The following is a 12,811-nucleotide window of genomic DNA, read 5'->3' on the forward strand; positions in this document are numbered from 1 at the left end:
GTAATAACATCCCAAAAACAAAATTCCTTTCGTTAATTCGTTTGGTACATAACGTTACAAATAATTGATTTTGATAGAAAAAAAGTGCTGTCGATAGATGTATTCGTTGTTTCAGTTAAAATGTATTATGTTCATGAATTTTACAGACTTTCCACATTTATTTCACGTAAATAGTTATATAGATATTGTTGTAATAATTTCACTAAATCATTACAGTTCTCTTGCCAATATAGATTTTTGAAAACATATCTCGAATGCTGTAAAAATATGAAAATTTAGATTTCAATTAGAGCCAATTGACAACAACTAATCTGTTATTTTTATCCAGTTTTCCGTGATATACAATTAAAGAAGTAGTTAAACTACTTGCCTCGGTCATAGGTTCGAATCCCCCTCTAGGCATTTATGCTTCTAAATGGTTCTAGGCAAAAATATGAAAAATCTGAACATAGATCAATAATCTCAGTCAGACCAGTAATTAGGCTGGGCCTTCTAAAATGCTTCACAAATTTCTAAAGGTTTATATTAGGCAGGGTATAATCGGTGATAATATCTATGCCTGTGACTTGAACCCAACTTTAAGTAGTAAGCTCAAAATCGATGATTTATGTTATAATGTTCATCTTATTCATTGAATAAATAAATATAGAATACAACAATTATTTGTTGTTTAGATACAGTTAATAGTAAATACTGAATAAATGAACAATCAACTTTAACCTGCTTCCAAAAGAATCATTTTAAAGGCTCCCAACCCGTATTCCCGTTCGTTTAGTTTTAAACGCCCTAACACTGCACGTGTTACTATTATATTTATTCCCGACCTTTGCACATAAACTAGACGTAGTCGTCTAGGTATTTTAAGGACAGGTGGGTACCCTTAGAGATGAACAAGGGATGTAGACAGCACACACGTAGTTAATTTCATAGGCGTCCAGTTAAAATAGGTGTTAAAGAAATACATAATATCTGATATTTCCTTTTACGTTTCCTCATTGAAATCATTTACTAGTTACCTAGCTGAAATAATACCGACACACACTTGCAAAACTGTGACAAGTGTGCTCAACTTTCCATTTTATCGTGGAATGCAACGATAATTACAGCTCTTGTTACTTTCTAGTTATGAATATCCATCAATTTTCTAATGATTATAAAATTATTCAAACGGATCCAATCGCCTTTCTCAGTTCGCATTGTTTCTGCAATTTGCGAGCTTGTTTTGCAATTTTACACCATTTTATTCGAACATATCGAGCAATTAACTCTAGATAGACGATTATACATTTTGTATGCCGGCGTTTTTGAAAGAGACGGTAAAAATATCGATACACATTTACAGTAAAAGCAGGGCAATTAATAATCGCGGAAATGGTTTGACGTCAGTTGTCTGTGGGTTTGTACGAAATTTATAGGAACGATAAAGGCCCCCACACATCTCCGCCTATGATTAATGGGACCAACGAACTCCCGCATCGTTTCAACAGGTAAGAAAGGGACAGTACTGCGGAGGGAGTGCATTGGCAGCGCAGTCATCCAGAAAAAAAATCAACAACCCCGAGATTTTTCGAATAGGTTCATAGACCGTTCCAAGGACGGACGTAGACGGATTTTGGGGTTCGTTTTTGTATTTGATGTAGCGTGACGCGAGACGGAGGACAAAAACCTGATACCAGCAGACGTCTGAAGACAGAAGGCGTTAAATGTTTTTCTTTTGATATTTAAATTGAGGATTCGAACAATATGTCAATTTTAACCAGTTTATCAACAGACGTATAGTTTTTTTTGTTATTACTCTTAGTGGTTCAACAATCTGCCCAGTGGGCATAAGGGTTTCTTATGATTACATGTAGAAAATAAATTCATTAAGTAATTTGTGTAAAATATTATCTTAGTTACATCAACAATGGCATTCAACACTTTGTTTTGGAACTTTTGCTAGCAGTAATTTTTGTGGTCGGTACATCGGTTGTATATAGGAAATACAGTGTCGGACCCAATACACTTCCCCATGGAACTCCTATTTAGGATGTAATTTAGTGTAGGGGTGCAGAAAAATATCGATATATCGATATTTTCTGAAAAAAATATCAATATTTTTGGCCGATATTTTTAATAAACCTAATTTTAAAGGTTTATCAAAATATCACTATTCTTTAAGAGATTTAGAAAAAATATATATTTTTAGGCTAATATTTCACTAATTTTATTTTTTCTTAAAAATATCGATATATTTTTTTAAATATCGATATTTTTTTCCTCCGATATATCGAAATTTTTTTCGGTGGCCAACACCCCTAATTTAATGGATTCATAATCTTGTTTTATACTACTACAATTAAGAACACAGGTATAATAGTTTGTAGGTTAGAGTTAATAATTTTGCGCACGTTTGACAACGGGACGTCTTTGACAAGTTAGTTCGGTTTCACGTTCGAACCTACCGGACAGCATTATATCTCTTTTTAACTAGAATAAAATGAGAAGAAAAATATTGTCTGATTCTGAAACGAATTTACAAATTGCGGCAGGCAACACATTAAACATCTTGATGACGTATGTACAAAAAAGACTTTGAATAGACTACAGTTTGAGTCCAAGTTGTTTTCGTTTAGCAAGTATGTGCTTCTTCCAGGTTAGGAGTCGGTCTAGATACATACCAGGATATTTAGCATCCTCAGCTTGAGGAAGTTAGCAATTATTGATATTCTGTGTGGGTACGTTTTTCTACATAAAGGTTAAATTTAAATGTTAATAATTTTACACCGTTCTTTGATAGTTCTTGTAAAATTTTCCGATTATTAAACCATATCCGGGACATTTTTTTACAATTTATCTCTCTGATTGTTTATTGAACTTCCTTAAGTGTAAGTTTTTCATGTGGCAGGTCTATTTGAAATGGCGAATTTAACTCAGACGAGAAAGGCTTAAATTAATTTTTTAAGTGATTTGATAAAATGTCAGTGTTTTCTTTACTACTTCTAGCCCAATCATTGTAATGTTTTTAATTATATGGACTATGCTGCTGGGGCTCTTGAACTTTTTTGTTGCTTTCGATAACGAAAAATCTGTAGCCTCACTTGACGTCATATTTTCCAATTATTTTTGAATTCCTCGGTCTTGTTTATTTTGGATCAACTCTTTTTTAATAATAATACACTTTTTTGCAGTATAGTAATGACACGGAAAAAAAGTATCGAGACTTCGCAGTTTTGCAAAGAGGTTAATGAGGTAAAAGCTTTTTTATACTGCTACTATTGCTACACAATACAAGTTGGTGTGGTTTACTTCTCTTTAGTCTTCTGGTTTCCTGCGATTGTTGCTATGATTTAGTAACCTTATTTCATAGTTTAAGGATTAATCCTGGATAATTTTATAAATCCATTTGATTTCGAGACCATCATTGCAATTCTTCGTTGGTTACGCAGCGATAAAGCGATACACAAGATCTTTTTAATTATTTTTGTTGTTGCAGTAGACTGGGTTTTTGTTCCATTGTTGGCTACTGTATCTTTCAAATTTCCAAATTAAATTAAATTTAATCATGACATTGTCATAACGTTGTTATATGAAAGATGATCTTATTGAATGATCTTGAGTATTAATGTATATTTTTCAAACAATTTTTCTATGTTCCTCATTTCTACATAATGATCAATAAAATGATTTTTCCTAAGACAGCTACTATTAAACATTAAACAGTAAGAACTACTTAGACCTTGTCTAAATACCTAACGGCTATATTCAGGGAGCTTTGTATTATGTTTGACTTATCGTGATAGCGATCTATCTTGCTACCGCATACACGCATACAAGAAAAGGAAATAGTTGCCACACCATATATACTTAAAAATAAATTAGTTTGACCTACATACGAAACAATATCAAGATACTTATATATATTTTTCAGATTTAAGAAAACTAATGAAAAATAGAATTTTTGTTTTTAATAAAATTAATATAACAATTTTTAATTATTTTTTCTAGAAAACTTAATCCTAAGATTGATAAATATTCAACTTAATTTGTTGTTATAGTTTTTGACTTTTCTTCGCCTATAAAAGTATTTCAAGTTTTAGATGTTTGTTGCTCCTCACATCATTATGACTCTTAGAAATTCATCTTATTTCCTTACAAACGCTAAGATTTTTGAAAAACTTCTGATATCTTCTGACTCAAAAACAACCAGGGGGTTCACCATGAGCAGTATTGATACAACTAAACAATAAATAAAAAAACAAAACAAAATATACAATCATAAAAAACAATAAATCAGTGCAACACTTGGCAAGCTGTGGTTTGGCTTCAAAAATATTTTCTCCTCGTCAAAAATAATGTTTAATCCACTTACCAAATTATGTTTTATGAATTGTTTTAACTTTTTTTTAAATATTTTCTCTTTTAATAATATAAGTTTCCCTTTTACAAGCTAGGGTTTGTCTGGACTGGACCTATTGTTGAACGTGGGCTCCGAACCACGGTCATCGGCATTAAGCCTACCGACTGGCGAGTGACCAACTTAAAAATCATCATAGAAGACATCCGGTTTTATCCAGCCTGATTACTGGCGTGACTGGGATCATTTTCCTCATCTGATTTTACACTCTTGCCTAGGACAATCATAAATATTAAACAATCACAAACATAAAATTTCGACCATGACCCCGCAGGATTCGAACCCGCAACTATCGGAATAGTAGGTGGACGGTCTTGTCGACTATACTACTGCACCAACCAAGTCGGCTGTATAACTTCTCAACTAACCGAATGACACGAAATTCGCTTACAAATCGTTCATAGAATAATACAATCCAGAAAACATATGGATCTGTCAACAGCCACTAACAAGTACTTTCTTAATAGGCGATAGTGTATCAACAGTGCGTTTTAAATTTTGTATGTCATGATAAACAGTTTAGCGATTACGTAACCCATTAACATTGACCTAAAAAAATATAGACAAACAAAAAGTGGAGAGAATATTACTATTATTAACCCATAACGATTCCAATAAAAATAATGGAAAACGAATGAAGAAGAATGCGAAATAGAAGTAGATATAATTAGAACAACAAAATAGAATGGATTAGAAACGGCCATAAAGAAATAATAAATACAATAACAAAATGTATAACCACAAAGTATAGTTGGATAAAATAAACAAGATTTCTTAGAGATAAAAATAAGAGAAAACGACATAAAAAATATCAAAGACATTAAGGATTGGATATTAACTGAGCCACTTCAAAGAATCTAAAGAGCTTCTTTAGAAGTATTGTTACCCGATGAGATTTAAATCCACGTATAGAATCAGCACAGTACCTTTTGTCCAATAACCATTGTATTTCATATTCTCCACAGTAAATCACAAAAAATATTATACTATTGATAAATAGTAACCTAGTGAGTCAATTTAGTTGTTATCACACTTGAGGTTATTGCATAATACCATCTACTATAGAATCGTTTCTTTTTAATAAATAATTATGTGTGTCCATAGAAATAAATATTCGTAAAAATGTTGTTAATAATTCTCTTTAAAACGCAATAAAGATTGTATAACTTTTGAACTAACAGAACTACATGAAATTTGGTTACAAATCGTTCATAGAATAATACAATCCAAAAAACATATGGATCTCTCAACAGTAACTAACAAATAATTTCTTAACAGCCGATAGTCAAAACAATGTGCATCACAGTGCGTTTTAAATGTTGCATGTGTTGATAAACAATTTAGCGATTACGTAACCCATTAACATTGACCTAAAAAATGGCGTTTGTATGTAGTACGTTTTCGCTACCTTATGTAATCTATTTTTAAATCATTTCAATAGGATACTGTTTGGTGAAGCATTAAACCAGCACCCACATATTTTGACTAAAAGTTAATTGAACGTAATATGCACGACATTGTATAATGTTGGTCAAGGTACTTGTCACAATTAGCTGCGAATATGCTCTATTGAACTATCATAGTTTTTTTATTTTAAATTTTTCGGTTGATGTTTATTTTTCTTATTAGACATATTTTCAAATTGTCATTTTATAGCAACGAGAAGTAAACCAAAGTCCTTCGATTTTTGCTACTTGATTTAATTGCTTTAATTACTAAAGGTGTTAAATAATATTTTCAATTGCATTTGAATACCATTCTTTATCTCTGCTATATATATATATATATATATATATATATATATATATATATATATATATATATATATATATATATATATATATATATATATATATATATATACCAACTTCAATACATACATAATAATCTTTGTATGTTAATAACTAAATAAAAATAAACAAAAACCTTATTTAACCTATCTACCACACGTATTTTCTATATACATACAATTTAGCTTAATACCTCCCTAAACGTATTTATCTATTTACAATATTATTTCAAGTTTTAATTTTTTTTTTGGATTTTTTTATTTAACTTTTTAGTGAGTTCCTTATTTATTTTGTGAAGTCGGCTCAATTTTTTTGTTAAAAATATTTTATTTTTCTCTCTTTAATGTTATGTTAGATATGTACTGAAGAAATTAGGCAGTTATATTATTAAATATTACAATGGGTAGGCCGTATGAGGAAAAATAGGAATAAAGAAATAATGATTGATAATAAGGACCAAACCAAACTAGAACAATAAAAAGTTGTTGCACCCGCCGGAAATAAAACTCGAGATCACCGCGTGGGATCTGAACGCTCTATCTACTACACCATAGAAACAGTTGGTGGTAATACTTCTACGGCTTCTCATATAATATGGTTATTGCTTAAAACGCAAAATTAATGGATTTTATATTGAACTACTTCCAATTTTTCATCACATCTGTTAAGCAATAACATTATACCCAAATATATGATTATTTTAGATAATAAAATACGTGAAAACATTGTACATGCCTTTGAAATTTGAGGGTTTCCCTCGATGTCTCCGTATTACTCAATCAGATCCTGACTTGATTCCAATGGGACTATCCCGGATGTTCAGTCTTTCGAATAAAAAAAGAATTTTGAAAATCGGTCCATAATTGACGAAAAAATCGGTGAACATACATTAAAAAATATAAATACAACCGAACATAGAACCATTTTTGAAGTCGGTCAAAATACGACTTTTGTTGCAATCCTATTATTTTAGAATATTTTAAAGTGTGTTTTCACTAGTACTTTTACAGTGATGCATATTTACGTCGTAATATAGCAATGATTGCATGAAATTAATGAATTAGTGATCGTTACATGAATGAAATAACATGATGACCATATGAGCTTGTTAACACTGCCACTGAATATAAGAAACAACAATAAATGTTTACATAACAATCTGCAGAGAATATTAACTTTTAAAATTGTTGATATTCTTTATTATATTTTAATTACCGATGGAATAATTAAAGTGAAAAACAAAAACAACGAATTACCAACATATATAATGGATAAACAACCCGAGATTGACGAACGCGACGGTCTAGAAATTTGTCTGGAACCAAGAACAAAATAAACAACGAAAAAGCTCCGTTTTTCGTTTAAATTCCCTTCGATGAACAATCGGGCGACTTTACAGAGCCAAGAAGCCGGACCCAAACAAAGAACTGGCGCAAGAGACGGAGACGGACAAACGTTGTTGTTGTTGCTTCTCTTTTCAAGTTGGATCGAAGTCCGCTATGACGCTGATGCCACGGCCACCGGTCGATATGTTTATAGACAAATTCCACGTGCGAGATCGGCGTTGTCGCGTCTTTCGAGAGAAATTTCTTGGAAAACGCTTTCTAGGATAAAAAAGAAGTTCTTGACGCCGCAGATATCTCGGGTTGACTGAAATCGTCAGTTTCAATGTATAAATTCGTAAAAGCTACGATCGATAGCTATCTGTTCTTAACGGTACATACTTTTTTATGATAACGGAAATTGTGTAAAGAACAGTAACACATTTTTTAAAATATTTATACTAACTTCATTGATATATTAAGCATTAATATTTTAACTGATAACGAATCAATTAATACGTTCAAAAACAATAAACAAAACCAACATTTTCCATAGAAAACAAAGCTGTTATCCATAGTAAATTAGTAAATGTAAATATGAATTTATCAAATTAATAACTGTTTTGGCAACAATATGAGATATTTGTATTGTAAAATCACGTCACCATCAAATTTAGAATGTTGTTATTAAAACAATTGTCAAAAACCACATTAGTATTATATTCATCTCAGTTGAACTGAAAGCATTCTTCTCTAGACAGCCTGCCAGCTGTTTTTAATTAAATATATATATATATATATATATATATATATATATATATATATATATATGTCAGTTTTGAATAGAAGACTACAGAATAATCCAGTCTAGTCCAAATAATAACCTTTATTGTGATTCTATTTTAAAATTCACTGTCACTTTAGTCTAACCAGCACAGTTTTTCAATCAAGAAACCTTTCTTATTGCCTATGTTATTTATTCATTCTTATTTGTCCATCGGAATAATAATTATAGGAACTTTACATTAATCCTTGTCATTTATGGTATAACATTTTTTTAAAGAACATTGACAACAGGGGAGTACTAAAATAGCACTGCTCGGGGGGAATATGCACGAAGGACAAAGGATTCGCTCGACTTTGATCCTTATAGTATATGGATATTTGAGCGAAACAACCGCCGTGTAGTAGAAAAGCGATGTTGCCATTCCATTGGCATTATACGAATTAATAATGAAAAGAACGTAAACAATGCGTATAATGAAGCTTTGACACGACAGACACAAAAACATATTTTAGGTTTGTTTTGTTTGAATGCCCACCTGATTTGATCATATATATAATTGTTGTCAATAAATTTTTTTATTTAGATTCTATTTAATAAATATTTATAGAACTTTAGATTGATGACTATACATGTATAACATGATTTTCGTTCATTTTCAGAATACACGTGTTTTTCAATGCATCTATAGAGGTTGTAAAAAGATCTTCAAGATACGCAGCGAGGCCAAGGAACATGTTAGAACCGAGCATAAGTAAGATTCAATTGTTATTAATTAATATGACTTTAATAAACAATAGGCTGTGCAAAGTATTCGTTCAGAGATGGCGCTGTTAAGTTTCTCGTTTTATTTGTCATAGGATTACATTACAGGCTTATATATATTACATATATTGCTTGAAATTGTAGTTTTAAAAAAGTTATGTGAGCAATTGATTCCATCATTACTAATAAAATAATAAAATGAGATTATTTTTATACATTTTTAGATTAGTCAGAAGTGTAAATGTTTGCAAAATGACAAATATTACAAAAAACAAATACAATAGTAATCATTCCACAAATCTTATTGAACAATTTGTTATGCAAAAAATGTCGATTAAAAATAATTATTATACATACACTATAGATAATAAGATTATAAAGGTAATATCTTTATAGAATTACATTGAAAGTACTATAGTGTTTTCTTGGTCATAAACTATATGTGATATAATTTAGCAATAGAGTCTTTTTTTACCAACGAGAGTTTATTTGGACTGGATCTACAGTTTTAGATGGGTTCCGAAACACGGTCCTCGGCATTAAGCCTACCGACTGGCCAGTGACCAACTTAGAGACCATCCCAGAAGATATCCAGTCCCACCCAGCCTGATTACTGGGTACTGGTTATTCCTTGTCGGATTTTTCTAAAGTTTAAACTTAAAAAATGGAAACTGCACATTTCAATTTTAGAGATATCTGTGTTAATTTGCCCTTGATTGAGTTTTTGATATAACAGATATAAATTGCCAGATGAAGATTCAACTATTCAATGAATTAATTATAATAAATAAGATATAACGATAAATAATATAAAACATCAGAACAAAATATTTTATTTTGAAATAATAAGAATATAATAAAATAAAAGAATATTAAGAAGGACGAAACTCTGACAGTATAACCGCGTTTTTTTATTAATAATTTTATTTTAATTATAATTTATTAGGTAAACAATAAATTTGATCGGCCACAATGACCAAGGCGATAGGTCCTACCATGACATGGTTGTACATTTATGTTTGTTATTGTTTCTAATTGTGACAAGGAAAATAATGCCGGCTGTGCCAGTAATCAAGCTAGGTAACACCATATGTCTTGCATGGTTTCTAAAATAAATCAAATCGTCCGTTAAGCAGCCCAGTCCAAATCAACCTTAGTAAAAAAGATACACCAATAGTTAACGAACAAATAAGAACACAATTTAATATCATGTTAGGAACACTTATTTTACATAATAAAACCAACATTATTAATAGAATATTATTGTGCGTAATGGTATCGTAATTTATAATCTAGTTAATATATAAAGAAAGAAAATACAGAGCTTCTTAAAAAAAATTATATAAAAACAAGCCAAACTAACAAATTATAAATTTTACTTAAAAAGTAGAACTGACAAAAACAACGAGAAAACAAGAATGAGAATCGAAAATTACGAATATAGAGGACGCAATCTACACTAAACAGTGTACGACATAATACCGATAATAACGTATGGAGCAAAGGCAATGTGAATGTCAGAGCAGATCAAGACAAACAAAAAGAAGTGGCGAGAATAGTATGAACGGATCCAATAAAAATAATAGAGAACGAATGTAGAATAAGAATGAGAAATAGAAGTAGATATAATTATAATAACAAAATAGAAGAGATCAGAAATTGCCATAAAGAAATAAAAATATAATAACAAAATATATAACCACAAAAGATAGTTGGGTAATGTAAACAAAATTTATTAGAGATAAAACTAGTAAAAAACGACATAAAAAATCAAATATATTAATACGTGGGATAAGGTGTCAGCAAGTAAAATGAAAACTCGATATAGACTGATCCACTCCAAAAAATATAAAAAACACGTATAGGTTTACTGCACGTATAGAATTAGCATAGTACGTTTCGTTCAGTGCCCTTTGTATTTCATATTCTCTACAGTAAATCACAAACAATGGTACAAATGATAAATGGTAAGATAGTGAGCCAATTTACTTGATATGACACTTATTTAACTCCTGTTATTGTATCATACGATCTACTATAGAATCATTTCTTTTTGATAAATAATTCTTTGTGTACATAGAAATAAATATTCTCCAAGAATAATTTTAATAATTTCCTTTCAAACACATTAACGTCATTAGGTAGTCGACCAAACAAATAAAAAAACGTTTTCCGATTTAACAGCAATCAAAAATAATGCTGCTGCAATTTAGATGATAAAGAAACTTAGACAAACAAAAATCAAGGCCAGTAGGTATAGCGTCCAAAACCATTGCGTAATACATTAACATACAAATTAGAATCCAACAATAAAGCGTATGTGGGTTAGACAGTCTGGCGTACTGTGTTCAAAAATCGTTTATGTCAGGGTGGATTAGTTTGCTCGGTTAAAATAAGACCGTCTTTTTAAAATATATTATTATTTAGAAGTAAAAACCGATGTTTTCGCTAAACGAAATTTTAATCTTGTATACTGTGGTTGTTTGAAATAACAAGGTTTTCAGTATTTGCCCTTGAACCGCTATTAATTCCGGTAAACAATGTGAATACTACAAAATTTTTAATGTAGCCATGGGCGATACAAAATAATTCCGTTAGTTGGAGTTTTTAAATTAAACTTAAGCTGAACGACTTACTTCTTCTGGAGGTTACGTAACTGACATAATTGAATATTTATCTCTGTACATTGCTGTCTTAATTATACGTCTAAAATAAGACAAACTCTAAAAATATTTCTAGAACACAAAGAAATAACGGTTGTACTTACCTTGGCGCCATAAAAAATAAATCTCTTTTGAGAATTATATAAAACTCTGAAGCCTCATTTTTTATAACAATAAAAAACTTTTTGTAGAAATACGTACCTTTTCTTTATTTATTTATTATTTAAAAAAACTCGCAAATTAACATTTTTTGCCAACATATCGATCTTAAATTAATTATTGTAACCCTAATTATTTATCTTAAAAATGTAGATACGACTATTTTCTGATTTTTGTTTTGTATTTTATTACATCTTACATTAGTTACCCTTAGCACAATCTTAATTCACAAATTAATTTATTACTACTGTTCTATTATATTTGCATTAATACACAAGAAAAACAAATGCGAAACAAACACACCAATATGTATTTTCCAAATGGAAATTAAATTCAACTAAGTAAGCTAAAATTAAGAGTAATACTATGTGTGTTATATAGTATATCCAATAAAATAGCCAATGCACGTCATCAAAATTGATGACGTCAGAACTTTGCCATGTTACCGCATTAATATATAGTTTATTCAAAGTGTATTTGTACATACGTCATCAAGATGTTTAATGTATTGCTTGCCACAGACAATATTTTTCTTCTCATTTTATTCTAGCTGAAAAGAGACACAAGGCTTTCTGATTAGTTTGAACACTTTAAGATAGCTATATATTAATAATTAATAAATCTCTAAAGATATCAACTGAACGTGTACATCGTATCATTCACGAATATTTAGGTATGAGAAAGCTGTGTGCAAGTGGGTGCCGCGCTAGCTCACTTTTGACCAAAAACAACGACGAGTTGATGATTCGGAGTAGTGTTTGAAAATGATCAAGCGTAATAAACCCGAGTTTTTGCATTGATATCTGACAATGTATGAAACATGGCTCCATCATTTCACTTCGAAGTCCAATCGACAGTCATCCGAGTGGACTGCACACGATGAACCCGCTTTAAAGCGTGAGAAAACACTCGGCTGGCAAGATTATGGCATT

The 12,811-nt window shown here is 30.5% G+C and overlaps 1 protein-coding gene across 3 annotated transcripts in view; it reads left to right on the forward strand.

Moving 5' to 3' along the window:
• Glut4EF (Glucose transporter 4 enhancer factor) overlaps nt 1-12,811 on the forward strand; it is a 162,476-nt gene that overhangs the window by 145,008 nt on the left and 4,657 nt on the right. For all 3 annotated transcript variants that reach the window (XM_076398218.1, XM_076398219.1, XM_076398223.1), the window contains one exon: nt 8,955-9,046. In XM_076398218.1, the coding sequence (XP_076254333.1) occupies nt 8,955-9,046 (92 nt within the window). The remainder of the gene's footprint in view (nt 1-8,954; nt 9,047-12,811) is intronic.

The sequence above is a fragment of the Rhynchophorus ferrugineus genome, unplaced genomic scaffold, assembly GCF_030347505.1.
Source record: "Rhynchophorus ferrugineus isolate W39M unplaced genomic scaffold, kcgeb_rfMv2 rfM3, whole genome shotgun sequence".
NCBI classification, from domain to species: domain Eukaryota; kingdom Metazoa; phylum Arthropoda; class Insecta; order Coleoptera; family Curculionidae; genus Rhynchophorus; species Rhynchophorus ferrugineus.